This window comes from Salmo salar, unplaced genomic scaffold (assembly GCF_965601325.2).
Source record: "Salmo salar unplaced genomic scaffold, fSalSal1 ptg000414l, whole genome shotgun sequence".
NCBI classification, from domain to species: Eukaryota; Metazoa; Chordata; class Actinopteri; order Salmoniformes; family Salmonidae; genus Salmo; species Salmo salar.
This window is the reverse complement of record NW_027675380.1, coordinates 1,095,061-1,115,861: the sequence shown is the minus strand read 5'-3', so window position 1 is coordinate 1,115,861 and position 20,801 is coordinate 1,095,061. Positions and strand designations below refer to the sequence as shown.

Genomic DNA, 20,801 nt, shown 5'->3' with positions numbered 1-20,801 from the left:
CCACAAATTGGATTGGATTGATGGGCACTTCTTACGTATCATACGGTCAAGCTGCCCCCACAACAGCTCAATAGGGTTGAGATCCGGTGACTGTGCTGACCACTCCATTATAGACAGAATACCAGCTGAATGCTTCTTCCCTAAATGGAGCTGTGCTTTGGGTCATTGTCCTGGTGTAGGAGGAAGTTGGCTCCAATTAAGCGCCGTCCACAGGGTATGGCATGGCTTTGCAAAATGGAGTGATAGCCTTCCTTCTTCAAGATCCCTTTTACCCTGTATAAATCTCCCACTTTACCACCACCAAAGCACCCCAGACCATCACATTGCCTCCACCATGCTTGACAGAAGGCGTCAAGCACTCCTCCAGCATCTTTTCATTTTTTCTGGAACTCACGAATGTTCTTGTTTGTGATCCGAACACCTCAAACTTAGATTCGTCTGTCCATAACACTTTTTTCCAATCTTCCTCTGCCCAATGTCTGTGTTAGTTTGCCCATCTTAATCTTTTCTTTTTTTAAACGGTCTTTACTGTTGACGTTTAGACTGGTGTTTTGCAGGTACTATTTGATAAAGCTTCCAGTTGAAAACTTGTAAGGCGTCTGTTTCTCAAATTAGACACTAATGTACTTGTCCTCTTGCTCAGTTGTGCACTGGGGCCTCCTATTCTGGTTAGAGCCAGTTTGCACTGTTCTGTGAAGGGAGTAGTACACAACATTGTACGAGATCTTCAGTTTCTTGGCAATTTCTCACATGGAATAGCCTTCATTTCTCAGAAAAAATAATAGACTAATGATTTTCAGAAGAAAGTTATTTGTTTCTGGCCATTTTGAGCCTGTAATCGAACCCACAAATGCTGATGCTCCAGATACTCAACTAGCTTAAATAAGGACAGTTTTATTGCTTCTTTAATCAGCACAACAGTTTTCAGCTGTGCTAACATAATTGCAAAAGGGTTTTCTAATGATCAATTAGCCTTTTAAAATGATAAACTTGGATTAGCTAACACAACGTGCCATTGGAACACAGGAGTGATGGTTGCTGATAATGGGCCTCTGTTCGCCTATGTAGATATTCCATAAACAATCAGCTGTTTCCAGCTACAATAGTCATTTACAACATTAACAATGTCTACACTGTATTTCTGATCAATTTGATGTTATTTTAATGGACAAAAAAAGTGTTTTTCTTTCAAAAACAAGAACATTTCTAAGTGACTCCAACCTTTTGTTACACCATGTAGGAGCAGTATAGACCTAGTCTGTTCATTATATACATCTACATGATGTATTGTTACACCCTGTAGGAGCAGTATAGACCTAGTCCGTTCATTATATATATCTACATGATGTATTGTTACACCATGTAGGAGCAGTATAGACCTAGTCTGTTCATTATATACATCTACATGATGTATTGTTACACCATGTAGGAGCAGTATAGACCTAGTCTGTTCATTATATACATCTACATGATGTATTGTTACACCATGTAGGAGCAGTATAGACCTAGTCTGTTCATTATATATATCTACATGATGTATTGTTACACCGTGTAGGAGCAGTATAGACCTAGTCTGTTCATTATTATACATCTACATGATGTATTATTACACCATGTAGGAGCAGTATAGACCTAGTCTGTTCATTATATACATCTACATGATGTATTGTTACACCATGTAGGAGCAGTATAGACCTAGTCTGTTCATTATATACATCTACATGATGTATTGTTACACCATGTAGGAGCAGTATAGACCTAATCTGTTCATTATATACATCTACATGATGTATTGTTACACCATGTAGGAGCAGTATAGACCTAGTCTGTTCATTATATATATCTACATGATGTATTGTTACACCGTGTAGGAGCAGTATAGACCTAGTCTGTTCATTATATACATCTACATGATGTATTGTTACACCATGTAGGAGCAGTATAGACCTAGGCGGTTCATTATATACATCTACATGATGTATTGTTACACCATGTAGGAGCAGTATAGACCTAATCTGTTCATTATATACATCTACATGATGTATTGTTACACCATGTAGGAGCAGTATAGACCTAGTCTGTTCATTATATACATCTACATGATGTATTGTTACACCATGTAGGAGCAGTATAGACCTAGTCTGTTCATTATATACATCTACATGATGTATTGTTACACCATGTAGGAGCAGTATAGACCTAATCTGTTCATTATATACATCTACATGATGTATTGTTACACCATGTAGGAGCAGTATAGACCTAGTCTGTTCATTATATACATCTACATGATGTATTGTTACACCATGCAGGAGCAGTATAGACCTAGTCTGTTCATTATATACATCTACATGATGTATTGTTACACCATGTAGGAGCAGTATAGACCTAGTCTGTTCATTATATACATCTACATGATGTATTGTTACACCATGTAGGAGCAGTATAGACCTAATCTGTTCATTATATACATGTACATGATGTATTGTTACACCATGTAGCAGCAGTATAGACCTAGTCTGTTCATTATATACATCTACATGATGTATTGTTACACCATGTAGGAGCAGTATAGACCTAGTCTGTTCATTATATACATCTACATGATGTATTGTTACACCATGTAGGAGCAGTATAGACCTAGTCTGTTAATTATATACATCTACATGATGTATTGTTACACCATGTAGGAGCAGTATAGACCTAGTCTGTTCATTATATACATCTACATGATGTATTGTTACACCATGTAGGAGCAGTATAGACCTAGTCTGTTCATTATATACATCTACATGATGTATTGTTACACCATGTAGCAGCAGTATAGACCTAGTCTGTTCATTATATACATCTACATGATGTATTGTTACACCATGTAGGAGCAGTATAGACCTAGTCTGTTCATTGTATACATCTACATGATGTATTGTTACACCATGTAGGAGCAGTATAGACCTAGTCTGTTCATTATATACATCTACATGATGTATTGTTACACCATGTAGGAGCAGTATAGACCTAGTCTGTTCATTATATACATCTACATGATGTATTGTTACACCATGTAGGAGCAGTATAGACCTAGTCTGTTCATTGTATACATCTACATGATGTATTGTTACACCATGTAGGAGCAGTATAGACCTAATCTGTTCATTATATACATCTACATGATGTATTGTTACACCGTGTAGGAGCAGTATAGACCTAGTCTGTTGATTATATACATCTACATGATGTATTGTTACACCGTGTAGGAGCAGTATAGACCTAGTCTGTTCATTATATACATCTACATGATGTATTGTTACACCATGTAGGAGCAGTATAGACCTAATCTGTTCATTATATACATCTACATGATGTATTGTTACACCATGTAGGACCAGTATAGACCTAGTCTGTTCATTATATACATCTACATGATGTATTGTTACACCATGTAGGAGCAGTATAGACCTAGTCTGTTCATTATATACATCTGCATGATGTATTGTTACACCATGTAGCAGCAGTATGGAGGTACAGTGGGGGACAAAATTGTTGACACCCTTGATAAAGATGAGCAAAAACAACTCTATAAAATAAAGAATTCAAATACTTCTATGTAAAAAAAAGGGTGAATTATATTATTGTATGCTGAAACAATTGCTCAGAGAAAGAGATTTAGTTGAACATGTAATTCTCAAAAGGTAGGGGTCTGAATTACTGCCACCCATGTTTTCAATACTCCAGCACCCTCCCCTTGGGAGGATAACGACACTGAAATGTTTAATGAGATTAGAGAACACATTGGGTGGGATCTTAGACCCTTCCTCCATACAGAATCTCTCCATGTCCTTGATTTATTTAGTCTGCGCTTATGGACTGCCCTGTTCAATTCAAACCACAGGTTTTCAATGGAGTTCAAGTCCGAAGACTGAGATGGCCATTGAAAATGTTGATTTTTGTGCCCAATTAACCATTTCTTTGTGGATGTTGATGTGTCTTGCTGGAAGATCCACTTATGGCCAAGTTTCAGCCTCCTAGCAGAGAGGTAACCAGGTTTTGGACTAAAATATCCTGGTAGTGGGTAAAGTTAATTTATTTATTTCATACAGTCATTTTAGCTCATCTTTATCAAGGGTATCAATAACTAGGTGCTTATTTTGATATCTAGTTATTTGACTGAATCAGAAATACAGATGTGGAGTAGATGTAGAGTTTGTTTTAAATTCTCATTAAAATCTGAACTAATCAAACAACACTTGTTGCTCTTTATACGTGTTGATATAATATTCATATTTAATGGAGAGAAAAAAACGTTTCCCTGAACTGCTTTATAATATTATAATTCAATGAAGAATAAAAATAGTTTTCCCTCCTCAACTGCGTTTCCTCCCTCCAGACAGCAGATGGCGATATGTGTCTTTCAGGCGATGTTTCTAGTGTGACGTATAATCTAGTGGACGGAACGCTTCTTCAACAACTGCAGCCACCTCGGTAGCTCGCTAGCCGACAAAGTCGGAACATTCAAGTTCTTTAGACAATTTCGTGTTGTATTTGCCATTTTGCTTTAAACATACTTATGTGTAAACAACTAGCTACCCCATTTAATTTCATATTTACGTTGTAAGTCAACTAGCTGGCTGGTTAAGTTAGCACTAGTCTAGTCGCTAATGCTAACTCGCTATTATCCCCGACCATGAGTTCACTAAGCTACTCTCCTCCTGTTAAAGAAGAAGTCTGCTGGACGGAGAAAGAGGGAGTGTGGCAGAACGTTGTCGTGAAAGAGGAGAAGGAAGAGGAGGATGTCACAGTAAAACAAGAAGTAGAGGGTGAGGCTGTTACAGTGAAAGAAGAAGAGAAAGACGTTACAGAGAAAGACACCTTCAGAGTGAAAGATGAGGGGGATGTTACTGTGAAAGAAAAGGAGGAAGATGCCGTTTTTGGAGTGGAGGATGAAGTGAAAGAAGATGAAGACGTTTTTGGAACGAAGGATGAAGAGGGGGAGATTACTGTCACATTAGAGGAGGACGAAGAAGAGAAGACTGGAGAACTGATTAACACCAGTAAATACAGTGAGTACTATCTAATAAAACAGGGACATTGATCTGGTTAACACCAGTAAATACAGTGAGTACTATCTAATAAAACAGGGACATTGATCTGGTTAACACCAGTAAATACAGTGAGTACTATCTTATAAAACAGGGACATTGATCTGATTAACACCAGTAAATACAGTGAGTACTATCTAATAAAACAGGGACATTGATCTGATTAACACCAGTAAATACAGTGAGTACTATCTAATAAAACAGGGACATTGATCTGATTAACACCAGTAAATACAGTGAGTACTATCTAATAAAACAGGGACATTGATCTGATTAACACCAGTAAATACAGTGAGTGCTATCTAATAAAACAGGGACATTGATCTGATTAACACCAGTAAATACAGTGAGTACTATCTAATAAAACAGGGACATTGATCTGATTAACACCAGTAAATACAGTGAGTACTATCTAATAAAACAGGGACATTGATCTGATTAACACCAGTAAATACAGTGAGTACTATCTAATAAAACAGGGACATTGATCTGATTAACACCAGTAAATACAGTGAGTGCTATCTAATAAAACAGGGACATTGATCTGATTAACACCAGTAAATACAGTGAGTGCTATCTAATAAAACAGGGACATTGATCTGATTAACACCAGTAAATACAGTGAGTACTATCTAATAAAACAGGGACACAAACTCTGCAGTTGTTGAACTAATGTGTGATTTTTAAAAGTGCATTCTACACTCAAATATGTTTTTGTACTGTCGGAATTGTCCATGAAGTCCTACAGTGATTTTTTTTAAACTTTTCCTGTTGAAAAGTGATAAATACAGTGAAGTATAAACACACTAAAAGGAAACAAATACATGTTTTGAGCAAAATATATAACTGCAAACTAGAAGGAGTGAGTGATGTCATAGTAAGGCCTCCAAGGAGTTGGCTTGATGGGAAGTCATGATGTCATCCAATAGGAGGCTGATCTTCATGTGAATATTCATTATTCTTTTTAAAATCCTTCCTGTTCTGTCAAGTTGGTTGTTGATCATTGCTAGAAAGCCATTTTCAAGTCTTGCCATAGACTTTCAAGATGATTTAAGTCCAAACTGTAACTAGGCCACTCAGGAACATTCAATGTCATCTTGGTAAGCTCCTCCAGTGTAGATTTGGCCTTGTGGTTTAGGTTATTGATCTGAATCTGAATCCTACAGTAGGTCTATGTTGTTGTTAGGTGAAGTTATGGGTCCTACAGTAGGTCTATGTTGTTGTTAGGTGAAGTTATGTTTCCTACAGTAGGTCTATGTTGTTGTTAGGTGAAGTTATGGGTCCTACAGTAGGTCTATGTTATTGTTAGGTGAAGTTATGGGTCCTACAGTAGGTCTATGTTGTTGTTAGGTGAAGTTATGGGTCCTACAGTAGGTCTATGTTATTGTTAGGTGAAGTTATGGGTCCTACAGTAGGTCTATGTTATTGTTAGGTGAAGTTATGGGTCCTACAGTAGGTCTATGTTGTTGTTAGAAGTTATGGGTCCTACAGTAGGTCTATGTTGTTGTTAGGTGAAGTTATGGGTCCTACAGTAGGTCTATGTTGTTGTTAGGTGAAGTTATGGGTCCTACAGTAGGTCTATGTTATTGTTAGGTGAAGTTATGGGTCCTACAGTAGGTCTATGTTGTTGTTAGGTGAAGTTATGGGTCCTACAGTAGGTCTATGTTGTTGTTAGGTGAAGTTATGGTTCCTACAGTAGGTCTATGTTGTTGTTAGGTGAAGTTATGGGTCCTACAGTAGGTCTATGTTGTTGTTAGGTGAAGTTATGGGTCCTACAGTAGGTCTATGTTATTGTTAGGTGAAGTTATGGATCCTACAGTAGGTCTATGTTATTGTTAGGCGAAGTTATGGGTCCTACAGTAGGTCTATGTTATTGTTAGGTGAAGTTATGGGTCCTACAGTAGGTCTATGTTGTTAGGTGAAGTTATGGGTCCTACAGTAGGTCTATGTTGTTGTTAGAAGTTATGGGTCCTACATTAGGTCTATGTTGTTGTTAGGTGAAGTTATGGGTCCTACAGTAGGTCTATATTGTTAGGTGAAGTTATGGGTCCTACAGTAGGTCTATGTTATTGTTAGGTGAAGTTATGGATCCTACAGTAGGTCTATGTTATTGTTAGGCGAAGTTATGGATCCTACAGTAGGTCTATGTTATTGTTAGGTGAAGTTATGGGTCCTACAGTAGGACTATGTTATTGTTGTGTGAAGTTATGGGTCCTACAGTAGGTCTATGTTGTTGTTAGAAGTTATGGGTCCTACAGTAGGTCTATGTTGTTGTTAGGTGAAGTTATGGGTCCTACAGTAGGTCTATGTTATTGTTAGGTGAAGTTATGGATCCTACAGTAGGTCTATGTTATTGTTAGGCGAAGTTATGGGCTCTACAGTAGGTCTATGTTATTGTTAGGTGAAGTTATGGGTCCTACAGTAGGTCTATGTTATTGTTAGGTGAAGTTATGGGTCCTACAGTAGGACTATGTTATTGTTGTGTGAAGTTATGGGTCCTACAGTAGGTCTATGTTGTTGTTAGAAGTTATGGGTCCTACAGTAGGTCTATGTTGTTATTAGGTGAAGTTATGGGTCCTACAGTAGGTCTATGTTATTGTTAGGTGAAGTTATGGGTCCTACAGTAGGTCTATGTTATTGTTAGGTGAAGTTATGGGTCCTACAGTAGGTCTATGTTATTGTTAGGTGAAGTTATGTTAAACACTTAGTGGACAAACCCTCATTGTCAGGCTGATGGCAAAGCTAGCCAAATAGCATTTGAAGTGTTAAGTATAAAGCAGTTGATTTGCAACAATAACACAAACATTATTTTTTTACATTTTAGTCATTTAGCAGACGCTCTTATCTAGAGCGACTTAAAGTAGTGAATGCATACATTTCATACATTTTTTTATTTTTGTACTGGCCTTCAGTGGGAATCGAACCCACAACCCTGGCGTTGCAAACACCATGCTCTACCAACTGAGCCACAGGGAAGACTATTATATTATATTAAACAGGACATTCAAACGAGCCTTACAGTTATAATCCAAAGTAGTGTGAAATGCACTCATAATCAACCTGTAAATGGAGGCTATTTTTGCTGTCAGCCTATGAGAACTCCCCTGAGTTTCCCCCACGGTGGTGAATTAGTGAATAGACACAGAGCTTAATGTGAGTTTCCTTGAGTAGCACTCCTGATCTAGTGCTGTAATATTCAGAATACATTGTGAAAACGAAAATCTTTGCTCACCATTTTTTGCTCCAGGCAGATATACTACATCCATAACTAGTGGTTTCCTCATTAGCAGATATACTACATCCATAACTAGTGGTTTCCTCATTACCAGATATACTACATCCATAACTAATGGTTTCCTCATTACCAGATATACTACATCCATAACTAGTGGTTTCCTCATTACCAGATATACTACATCCATAACTAATGGTTTCCTCATTACCAGATATACTACATCCATAACTAGTGGTTTCCTCATGACCAGATATACTACATCCATAACTAGTGGTTTCCTCATTAGCAGATATACTACATCCATAACTAGTGGTTTCCTCATTAGCAGATATACTACATCCATAACTAGTGGTTTCCTCATTACCAGATATACTACATCCATAACTAGTGGTTTCCTCATTAGCAGATATACTACATCCATAACTAGTGGTTTCCTCATTACCAGATATACTACATCCATAACTAGTGGTTTCCTCATTACCAGATATACTACATCCATAACTAGTGATTTCCTCATTACCAGATATACTACATCCATAACTAGTAGTTTCCTCATTACCAGATATACTACATCCATAACTAGTGGTTTCCTCATTACCAGATATACTACATCCATAACTAGTGGTTTCCTCATTAGCAGATATACTACATCCATAACTAGTGGTTTCCTCATTACCAGATATAGTACATCCATAACTAGTGGTTTCCTCATTACCAGATATACTACATCCATAACTAGTGGTTTCCTCATTACCAGATATAGTACATCCATAACTAGTGGTTTCCTCATTACCAGATATACTACATCCATAACTAGTGGGTTCCTCATTACCAGATATACTACATCCATAACTAGTGGTTTCCTCATTACCAGATATACTACATCCATAACTAGTGGTTTCCTCATTACCAGATATACTACATCCATAACTAGTGGTTTCCTCATTACCAGATATACTACATCCATAACTAGTGGGTTCCTCATTACCAGATATACTACATCCATAACTATCGGTTTCCTCATTAGCAGGGAGGAGTTTCTGCAATCAAATTGCCCTCGTGCCGCAATTTTAGCAAACACAGAAAGGGGCCTATATTGGAGACCAAAAGTCGTCTGGCACACTGCTTCGAGTTTCAACAACATGAATAACTTATTTCTAGCCTAGAATCATCGATTTCACTACTAATGTGAAAACAAGACAAAATATGACTATTCTTGCTCATTTTAAGACATTTGTCCAACAATTTTAACATTCATTACAGACGTCAATTGTTGTACAACATCATGGCTCCACTGTTGGCATCACCTTTTACAGTGGATTTCTACTGTTGTGGGCCTTTAATCATCTGTCTGACTTTGTTGTTCACACAGGAGAGATACTTAACTATCGTGGATCCTTTGGGGAGCCTCAACAACATCATGATGCTGACGAGGCAGAGAAGAGTCTCTCCAGATCAGAACACCTCAATAAACACCTGCAGACATCCACAGGGAAGAGAACTCACTGCTGCTCTGACTGTGGGAAGAGATTCACCTCATCAGGCATTAAAATTCATCAGAGAACACACACAGGAGAGAAACCTTATAGCTGTGATCAATGTGGGAAGAGTTTTAGTCAATCTGGCCATCTGATATCACACCAGAGAACACACACAGGAGAGAAACCTTATAGCTGTGGTCAATGTGGGAAGAGTTTTGGTCGATCTGACTCTCTGACTCAACACCAGAGAACACACACAGGAGAGAAACCTTATAGGTGTGATCAATGTGGGAAGTGTTTTGGTCAATCTGGCCATCTGGTATCACACCAGAGAATACACACAGGAGAGAAATCTTATATCTGTGGTCAATGTGGGAAGAGTTTTGCTGCATCTCGCAGTCTGACTCTACACCAGAGAACACACACAGGAGAGAAATCTTATAGCTGTGATCAATGTGGGAAGAGTTTTAGTCAATCTGGCTCTCTGACTCTACACCAGAGAATACACACAGGAGAGAAATCTTATAGCTGTGATCAATGTGGGAAGAGTTTTAGTCAATCTGGCTCTCTGACTCTACACCAGAGAATACACACAGGAGAGAAACCTTATAGGTGTGATCAATGTGGGAAGAGTTTTGGTCGATCTGGCTCTCTGACTCTACACCAGAGAATACACACAGGAGAGAAACCTTATAGGTGTGATCAATGTGGGAAGAGTTTTGGTCAATCTGGACATCTGACTCAACACAAGAGAACACACACAGGAGAGAAACCTTAACTGTGGTCAATGTGACAAGAGATACTCTGATAAAAGATCTCTGATCAAACATCAGAAAATACATGAAGGAGTTGTTTCATGATATCAATGAATTAATGTCACAATGTAGAATGTTTAACATTGTAGTAGGAGTATTTTAATGATGTCACAATGTAGAATCCTAAACGTTTGTCCCCTGTTCTATTGATTTCAACATGATATGGATATTAGCCTCAGGGGGAAAATCCAGTCTCTGAAATGGAAGAGTACTATTTATGAGATTTAACTAAAAGTGACTAACACAAAAAGAGCTGTGTTACACTTACCATGTTGCTGACCCACTGGAATCAAAATGCATCACTTCAAAATGTAGCTAGCTGTTTTCTACAAGTTGTCCTCTAACCAGGGATGTACACATTATTCCCAGATTCTGTGTGGTTTTTGAGCTGTTAGTTTTAACAGGAGGTGCAACCTCATCTCGGCACAATTGATTTCAACATGATATCTATGAGTTATGACAAATAAGTGTTGTGTTCCTTTGTTTAGCGACCCCTAAATTTAAATGCATCACTCCAAAATGTAGCTGACTGTCTTCTGCAGGTTGTCCTCTAACCAGTGAGGTAAAATATATCTCCATTTCCATGTGTTTTTTGTTTTGTTGTGTTAGTTTGAAGAGCAGATTCAACCTGATTTCACCCCTAATGGATATCAGTGATTTATTGTTACTTGTCAAAACAACAGCGTTTCTGGTGCTTGTGCAGTTTATAAGCTGCTTGTTTTAAATAATACAAGTAATATGATTATTGTGGCAGATGTTTGTGTATATAGCACATTTTATGTTTAGATTTGGACATGTTAAAATTGTGTTTTGACATTGGGGATATCCCACCTAGCAACATGTAATTGAAAAGCTGTTGAAAATAAGACTATGCAACCAAATATTTCATATTTACATTTCATGTAACATTTAGTAATAATTATTTATGTAACCAACTGACTATTATATTGACATTGTTACCCTGCTTTTATAATATCAGGGTTCATTCTCAGATGTGCCAACCCAAATGTACTAGAGCATGACATTGGGGACTGGGCCCCGATCCAACAACATGCCTATGTAGTGAACCCTGAGAAGAGAGAGAAGCTCTGCAGTGAGGTGGAAAGTTACTATGGATATTGCAGGAGTTTCCTCTTGAAATCAGACATGTCCGTGGTAAGGACAACTTGGTTGCTGATTGTCTCAAGGGTGGGCAGTCAAAAAGATTTGTGTTTTGTGTTTAGCCAGTGTGTTGCCATGGATCACAATTTATTATGACTGCATGTTTTTCCGTATTGGAGATGAGTTTTGTTTGGACTCGTTCCAAGGGGACGAGAGTTCTAGAAGCTAGTGAGTTTTAGGAAGACTAGAGTTCTAGAAGCTAGTGAGTTTTAGGAAGACTAGAGTTCTAGAAGTGTATATATATTGTCTTGAATTGTTGACAGCCAGTGGACACCATGTTTATATTGGTGAAGCATTGTAGTTGATTATAATGTGAATTGGAAGTTTTTTTCTGTTGTTGGTAAGCATTCTCTTAAGTTGTTACCGTCTTTGGTTTTTCCATTTATGTTTTGAGGTTTGGAATGTAGCACGTAGGACGCACTGATTGGTGTCACCTCGTTAGTCAGTATGTGTTACACCTGTGCTGGCTTGTCCATCTCGTTAGTGGGAAGGTGTTTCACCTGAGCTGGTCCAGGTTCTATTTAAGAGTGTCTGGCCCAGTGCTCCAGTTGTCTTGATACATGTGGAGAGTCAACACCTTTAGTTGCTCCACCTTTTTGGTTTGCTTCCTGTCTTTAAGTTTGGTGTGGGTTTTTCTTTTGTTTTCCTCTTCTTGGGCAGATTTAGTGGGTCTCATGGTGGGTGTCTTTTAGGTCCCAGTTGTTGTTACTAGTCAACTTTCAGTGGACACCCCCATAGTGTCTTTCAGAGCCCCTCCTAAAAAACAAGTTATATTTTGGGTTGGATATTGTATCATATTGTTGATATTTTAATCAATGGCATTTCCTTCCAATGCTCATTAGTCTTTCAGTTGTTATTATTGTTTTTTATCCTCATATTTGTGTACTAAATATTTCTGATTATTTTCATAGTTTTTTCCTGTGAAGCCATTGTGTTGCATCCATGTCTGACATGTGCTGTATAAATAAAGCTTGATTTGATTTGAACATATTGTAAAACAAATTAACCCAATGACTGACCAATCAACAAACTATTGGTCCACCTTAGTATGAAAAACTGTATCAATCCCACTTTTCCAGCCTGCTGAAGGCGTGGTGGAGTGGTAAACACCACCCCCGGCTCTACCAGGGGCTTGAGGTGGTCTCCCACAGCTCTGCTTATGTCATTTTCTGTGGCCTTGCTGTTCCATTTCTTGACTGTCCCTGCAACACAGAAACACATTTAGTCATATTATATAAAACACTCAAAGTAATGGATATGGAGCATCTATGGCCTCAGTTACACCTGGCACCTAAATGTTACTTCTGTCATCCGATCACTCCAAGCTGCATTAGGTTCAGATCTACCAGGATGGGCCTTTGACATAGTCTGGATGCAGTCAGGCCACTGAATATGCATAAGCAATGTAAAGAGATGGGGTGAATGAGTGGGGAAAAGTAAATTTGACACAAATGACCTTCATAATAAATCAAATGTTGTTGGTCACATACAGGTGTTCAGCAGATGTTATTGCAGGTGTAGTGAAATGCTTGTCCTTCTAGTTCCCACAGTGCAGTAATATCTAACAAGTGATGTTTCTATATGATAACAATAGAGTAATATATTTAACGCCCCTCCCTCTGTCTGCCGTATTCTCTCTGCTCTTGTTTCCTTATTAGGATGCCGGTGGGCGGAGCTGGGAGGGTCGTCAGCTAAATGGGAAACACCTGGGCCCGGGTGTGTCCCAGGATAAATAGACCTCTTCCACAGTCATGAAGGGAGACTCTCTCCATGCAGACACCTTGTTGATTTTGGTTGTGTTATCTAATAAATATATATTTTTGATACTCCTTGTCTCCACATTGTCTCCCTTTTGTTGCGAACTCAGAGCTGGTTCGTAATGGAATTAGGAATATATGGATAAACAATGTCAGAGCAGCATAGACTGAGATACAGTTTATACATATGAGATGAGAAATGATATGCAAACATTATTAAAGGGACTAGTGTTCCATTTATTAAAGTGGCCAATGATGTCAAGTCTATATGTAGGCTGCAGCCTCTCTGTGCTATTTAACAGTCTGATGGCCTGGAGATAGAAGCTATTTTTCAGTCTTTCGGTCCCAGCTTTGATGCACCTGTACTGATCTCGCCTTCTGAATGATAGCGGGGTGAACAGGCAGTGGCTCCGGTAATAACAAAGAACATGTATGTATGCCTGGGGGGAAATTCACTTTCATACAGCAATACCAGTGGACAATTTGCACTAAATAAACATAAATGGAACATATTCCCTTTTGCTGACGTGATGAACCACTAAGGGGACATAAATATTTAATCCCAAAACTTTCCCTTTGGTTTAACTGTTTAAGACGGTCCCCTTTTCTAATAGAGGCCGGAATGTGATCAATACCCACAAAATACAGTACTGAAGCAGAGAACATTAAAATAATCATTCAAAATAATTGGGGAATTATCCAAAGTGATACTCTACTACACCAAGTCTTTCCTGAGCCACCAGTCATAAGCTTTAAAAGATGTCCTACCCTAAATGATAAATTAGTACACAGTTATCTTCCGGGTGACTCTCAAAAAACTTGGCTTGACCACAAACCCAAGGGCTCTTTTAAATATAACCACTGCAGAAATATTGCACAGAAAAAGTATTTTGTAGACACAGCTTCCAAAATGGAGTATTACGTCAAGCATTTCATTAACTGCAAAACCACTCATGTCATCTATAGATTGGAATGTCCACAGTGCAAGGTGTTCTACATTGGACGGACAAAGAGACGCCTTCAAGACCGCCTAGCGGAACACAAGTATGCCATACGGGTAGGCAATGACGACTACCCCATGGCAAGGCACTATAAGTCCTTACACCAAGGCAACCCTGCCTCCCTCTCTTCGCCCCAACCCGGGCTCAAACCAATGACCCTTGCACACATCAACAACTGACACCCCACGAAGCAACGTTACCCATCGCGCCACAAAAGCCGCGGCCCTTGCAACGCAAGGGGAAACCCTACTTCAGGTCTCAGAGCGAGTGACGTCACCGATTGAAATGCTATTAGCGCGCACCACCGCTAACTAACTAGCCATTTCACATCGGTTACACCTACAAGCTGTGGGTATTGATCACATCCCGGCCTCTATTAGAAAAGGGGACCGTCTTAAACAGTTAAACCAAAGGGAAAGTTTTGGGATTAAATATTTATGTCCCCTTAGTGGTTCATCACGTCAGCAAAAGGGAATATGTTCCATTTATGTTTATTTAGTGCAAATTGTCCACTGGTATTGCTGTATGAAAGTGAATTTCCCCCCAGGCATACATACATGTTTTTTGTTATTACCCGAGCCACCTGAGCCACTGCCTGTTCACCCTGCTATCATCCAGAAGGCGAGGTCAGTACAGGTGCATCAAAGCTGGGACTGAAAGACTGAAAAACAGCTTCTATCTCAAGGCCATCAGACTGTTAAACAGCTTCTATCTCCAGACCATCAGACTGTTAAACAGGCATCATGAAATCATTGGCCCTTTAATAATGTTTACATATCATTTCTCATCTCATATGTATAAACTGTATCTCAGTCTATGCTGCTCTGACATTGTTTATCCATATATTTATATATTCCTAATTCCATTCCTTTACTTAGATTTGTGTGTATTAGGTATTTGTTGTGAAATTGTTAGATATTAATTGTTAGATATTCCTGCACTGTGGGAACTAGAAGGACAAGCATTTCACTACACCTGCAATAACATCTGCTGAACACCTGTATGTGACCAACAACATTTGATTTATTATGAAGGTCATTTGTGTCAAATTTACTTTTCCCCTCATTCACCCCACCTCTTTACATTGCTGATGCATAATCAGTGGCCTGACTGTGTCAAAGGCTCATCCTGGTAGATCTGAACCTAATGCAGCTTGGAGTGATCAGATGACAGAAGTCACATTTAGGTGCCAGGTGTAACTGAGGCCATAGATGCTCCATATCCATTACTTTGAGAGTTTTATATAATATGACTAAATGTGTTTCTGTGTTGCAGGGACAGTCAAGAAATGGAACAGCAAGGCCACAGAACATGACATAAGCAGAGCTGTGGGAGACCACTTCAAGCCCCTGGTAGAGCCGGGGGTGGTGTTTACCACTCCACCACGCCTTCAGCAGGCTGGAAAAGTGGGATTGATCTGGTTGATCCATTTGTTTGTGTCCGTTTCCAGTAGTTGAATCCTTTGACATATTGTTGAATTAAACATTTATCTTCAACAAATGCACTGGGTTGGTTGAAAAGTGATACTAAACGTACATACCAGCACTATTTTGACATAGTGGGAAATATACTGAATTTATACTTTTTTCATAATAAGATGGACCAAGATACGTATTGGTTTTGCAAGAGTCTGTTGATTGTCAGTCATTATGTTAATTTCTTTTGCAATATGTTCAAATCAAGCTTTATTTATACAACACATTTCAGACATGGATGCTTCACAGGAAAAAAATAAAACTATGAAAATAAACAGAAATATTTACCACAACAAACATAAGATTAACAACTGAAAGACGAATTAGCATTCTAAGGAAAATCCATTGATTAAAATATTAATTGGATGCAACATCCAACCCAAAATATAAGCATGTTTTTAGGAGGGGCTCTGAAAGACACTATGGGGGTGTCCACTGGAAGTTGACTAGTAACAACAACTGGGACCTAAAAGACACCCACCATGAGGCCCACTAAATCTGCCCAAGAAGAGGAAAACAAAAGAAAAACCCACACCAAACTTAAAGACAGGAAGTAAACCAAAAAGGTGGAGCAACTAAAGGTGTTGACTCTCCACATGTATCAAGACAACTGGAGCACTGGGCCAGACACTCTTAAATAGAACCTGGACCAGCTCAGGTGAAACACCTTCCCACTAACGAGATGGACAAGCCAGCACAGGTGTAACACATACTGACTAACGAGGTGACACCAATCAGTGCGTCCTACGTGCTAACGAGCTAGACGAGCTGACGGAGCTAGACGTGCTAACGAGCTATACGTCCTAACGAGCTAGACGGGCTAACGAGCTAGACGTGCTAACGAGCTAGACGGGCTAACGAGCTAGACGGGCTAACGAGCTAGACGTGCTAACGAGCTAACGGGCTAGACGGGCTAACGGGCTAGACGTGCTCACGAGCGAGACGTGCTCACGAGCTAGACGTGCTAACGTCCAACCTCAAAACATAAATGGAAAAACCAAAGCCTGTAACACCTTATGACAACAAATATATCCTATATTTCTTTTGGACAAGTTTGCTCACCACCAACAGAAAACAACTTCCATTTCACATTATAATCAACTACAATGCTTCACCTTCACCAATATAAACATGGTGTCTACTGGATGTCAACAATTAAAAACAAGAAAAAAAACACGTATTTCTAAATAATAATATACAATAGTATTATTTGTTTCTCCTTTTTCTTTCTATAGAATCCTAAATCCCACTAGCTTCTAGAACTCTCGTCTTCCTAAAACTCACTAGCTTCTAGAACTCTCGTCTTCCTAAAACTCACTAGATTCTAGAACACTCGTCTACCTAAAAAACACTAGCTTCTAGAACTCTCGTCTTCCTAAAACTCACTAGCTTCTAGAACTCTCGTCTTCCTAAATCCCACTAGCTTCTAGAACTCTCGTCTTCCTAAAACTCACTAGCTTCTAGAACTCTCGTCCCCTTGGAACGAGCCCAAACAAAACTCATCTCCAATACGGAAAAACGTGCAGTCAAAATACATTGTGATCCATGGCAACGCACTGTCTAAACACAAAACTTTTTGACTGCCCACCTTGAGACAATCAGCAACCAAGTTGTCCTCACCACAGACATGTCTGATTTCAAGAGGAAACTCCTGCAATATCCATAGTAACTTTCCACCTCACTGCAGAGCTTCTCTCCCTTTTCAGGGTTCACTAGATAGGCATGTTGTTGGATCGGGGCCCAGTCCCCAATGTCATGCTCTAGTACATTTGGGTTGGCACATCTGAGAATGAACCCTGATATTTTAAAAGCAGGGCAACAATGTCAATATAATTGTACCAAAAATTGTCAGTTGGTTGCATGAATAAATATCATCAATAAATCGATTACTAAATCTGATCATGAAATGTAAATATGAAATATTTGGTTGCATAGTCATATTTTCAATGTCTTTTCAATGACATGTTGCTAGATGGGATATCCCCAATGTCAAAACACAGTTTTAACGTGTCCAAATCAATAACCAATATGCAGAAACAGTTTGGGATATATTGAAAACATAAAATGTGCTATATACACAAACATCTGCCACAATAATCATGTTACTCCTTATAAAATAGGGGGAAATTAGGGGGAAATCAGGTTGTACGTGATGTTGAAACTAACAACTAAACAAAACACATGGAAATGGGAGATATATTTTACCTCACTGATTAGAGGACAACCTGCAGAAGACAGTCAGCTACATTTTGGAGTGATGCATTTAAATTTAGGGGTCGCTAAACAAAGGAACACAACACTTATTTGTCATAACTCATCGATATCATGTTAAAATCATTTGTGTGACAGGAGGGAGATGAAGTTGCACGTCCTGTTAAAACGAACAGCTCAAAAAGCACACGGAATCTGGGAATAATGTGTACATCCCTGGTTAGAGGACAATTTGTAGAAAGCAGCTAGCTACATTTTGAAGTGTTGCATTTTGATTCAAGTGCGTCACCAACATGGTAAGTGTAACACAGCTCTTTTTTTGTTAGTCACTTTTTGTTAAATCACATAAATAGTACTCTTCCATTTCTGAGCCTGGATTTTCCCCCTGAGGTTAATATCCATATCATGCTGAAATCAATAGAACAGGGGGCAAATATTTATGGTTCTACATTGTGACATCATTAAAATACTCCTTCTACAATGTTAAAACATTCTACATTGTGACATTATTTCATTGATATCATGAAACAACTCCTTCATGTATTTTCTGATGTTTAATCAGAGATCTGTTATCAGAGTATCTCTTCCCACATTGATCACAGCTAGGAGATTTCTCTCCTGTGTGTGTTCTCTGATGTGATACTAGGCTGGTTAGCCAAGAAAATCTTGTCCCACATTGACTACAGCTATATTGTTTCTCTCCTGTGTGTGTTCTCTGGTGTTTAGTGAGATAGCTAGACGTAGAAAAACTCTTCCCACATTGAGTACAGCTATATGGTTTCTCTCCTGTATGAGTTCTCTGGTGTTTAGTGAGAACTCTAGATGTAGAAAAACTCTTCCCACATTGGTTACAGCTATATGGTTTCTCTCCTGTGTGTGTTCTCTGGTGTATAGTGAGATAGCTAGATGTAGAAAAACTATTCCCACATTGGTTACAGCTATAAGGTTTCTCTCCTGTGTGAGTTCTCTGGTGTAATTTTAGGCTGTCTGGCCGAGTAAAACTCTTCCCACATTGATTACAGCTATAAGGTTTCTCTCCTGTGTGTGTTTTCTGATGCTTCTTCATATTCTGTGAAGATGAGAATCTTTCTCCACAATCTGAACAGTGGAATGGCTTCTCTCCTGTGTGTACTCGCTGGTGTCTAGTCAGATGGCAAGATGAAATATAAGTCTTCCCACATTGATCACAGCAATAAGATTTCTCTCCTGTGTGTGTTCTCTGGTGTGATAACAAGTTGCTTGACTGAGTAAAACTCTTCCCACATTGAGTACAGCTGTACGGTTTCTCTCCTGTATGTGTTCTCTGGTGTATAATCAGATAGCTAGATGCAGTAAAACTCTTCCCACAATCAAAACAGTGGTGAGGTTTCTCTCCTGTGTGTACTCGCTGGTGTATTTTAAGTTCTGATGAAGATTTGCAACGTTTTCCACAGTCAGAGCAACAGATATATTTCTTCCCTGTGGGTCTCTGCTGGTGTTTCTTGAGGTGATAGAATCTGGACAGACTCGTCTCTGCCTCGTCAGCATCATGATGTTGAGGCTCCCCAGAGGATCCATGATAGTCACGTCTCTCTCCTGTGTGAACAAGTCAGACAGATAGTTAAAGGCTCACAACAGCAGAAATCCAATGAAAAAAGGGGATGCCAACAGCGTAGCCATGATACTGTACAACAATTGACGTCTGAAATGAATGTTAAAATTACTTGACAATTGTCTTAAGACAGTCAAGTGAGCAACAATAGTCATATTTAGTCTTGTTTTCACATTAGTAGTAACTAGAAATAAGTAAAAGGTGTTGAACTCCTAAGCAGTGTGCCAGGCGACTTTTGTTCTCAAATATAGGCACCTTTCTGTGTTTGCTAAAATTGCGACAAGGGCGATGCGCACACAATTTGACTGCAGAAACACCTCCCTGCTAATGCAGAAAGCGCTAGTTATGGATGTAGTATATCTGCCTGGAGCAAAAATGGTGAGCAAGTGGCCTAAGCTGTGCCATTAGAGATTCTGGGTTCGAGTCCAAGCTCTGTTGCAGCCGGCCGCGACCGGGAGGCCCATGGGGCGACGCACAATTGGCCCAGCGTCGTCCGGGTTAGGGGAGGGTTTGGCCGGCAGGGATATCCTTGTCTCATCGCGCACTAGCGACTCCTGTGGCGGGCCGGGCGCAGTGCACGCTGACCAGGTTGCCAGGTGTTCCGTGTTTCCTCCGACACATTGGTGCTGCTGGCTTCCGGGTTGGATAGGCATTGTGTCAAGAAGCATCGCGGGTAGGTTGGGTTGTGTTGTGTTTCGGAGGACGCATGGCTCTCGACCTTCGCCTCTCCAGAGTCCGTATGGGAGTTGCAGCGATGAGACAAGACTATGTACCAATTGGGGAGAAAAAAGGGGTGAAAAAAAATATATATTTAACAAATGGTGAGCAAAGATTAGTTTTCACAATGTATTCTGAATATTACAGCACTAGATCAGGAGTGCTACTCAAGGAAACTCACATTAAGCTCTGTGTCTATTCACTAATTCACCACCGTGGGGGAAACTCAGGGGAGTTCTCATAGGCTGACAGCAAAAA

At 39.3% G+C, this 20,801-nt stretch overlaps 2 protein-coding genes across 2 annotated transcripts; one reads left to right on the top strand and one right to left on the bottom strand.

Moving 5' to 3' along the window:
- Positions 1-4,457: 4,457 nt before the first annotated feature.
- LOC145875986 (uncharacterized) lies at positions 4,458-13,617 on the top strand. The gene is made up of 2 exons (XM_082971760.1): positions 4,458-5,060; positions 9,707-13,617. The coding sequence occupies exons 1-2, from the start codon at positions 4,685-4,687 to the stop codon at positions 10,591-10,593; spliced, it is 1,263 nt and encodes a 420-aa protein (XP_082827886.1). The 5' UTR covers positions 4,458-4,684; the 3' UTR covers positions 10,594-13,617.
- Positions 13,618-15,919: 2,302 nt separating this feature from the next.
- On the bottom strand, positions 15,920-19,814 carry LOC145875985 (uncharacterized; the record flags this gene model as incomplete). Its single annotated transcript, XM_082971759.1, has 1 exon — positions 15,920-19,814. A coding segment is annotated over one exon (1,059 nt), but the record flags the coding sequence as incomplete, so codon positions are not given.
- Positions 19,815-20,801: the final 987 nt, after the last annotated feature.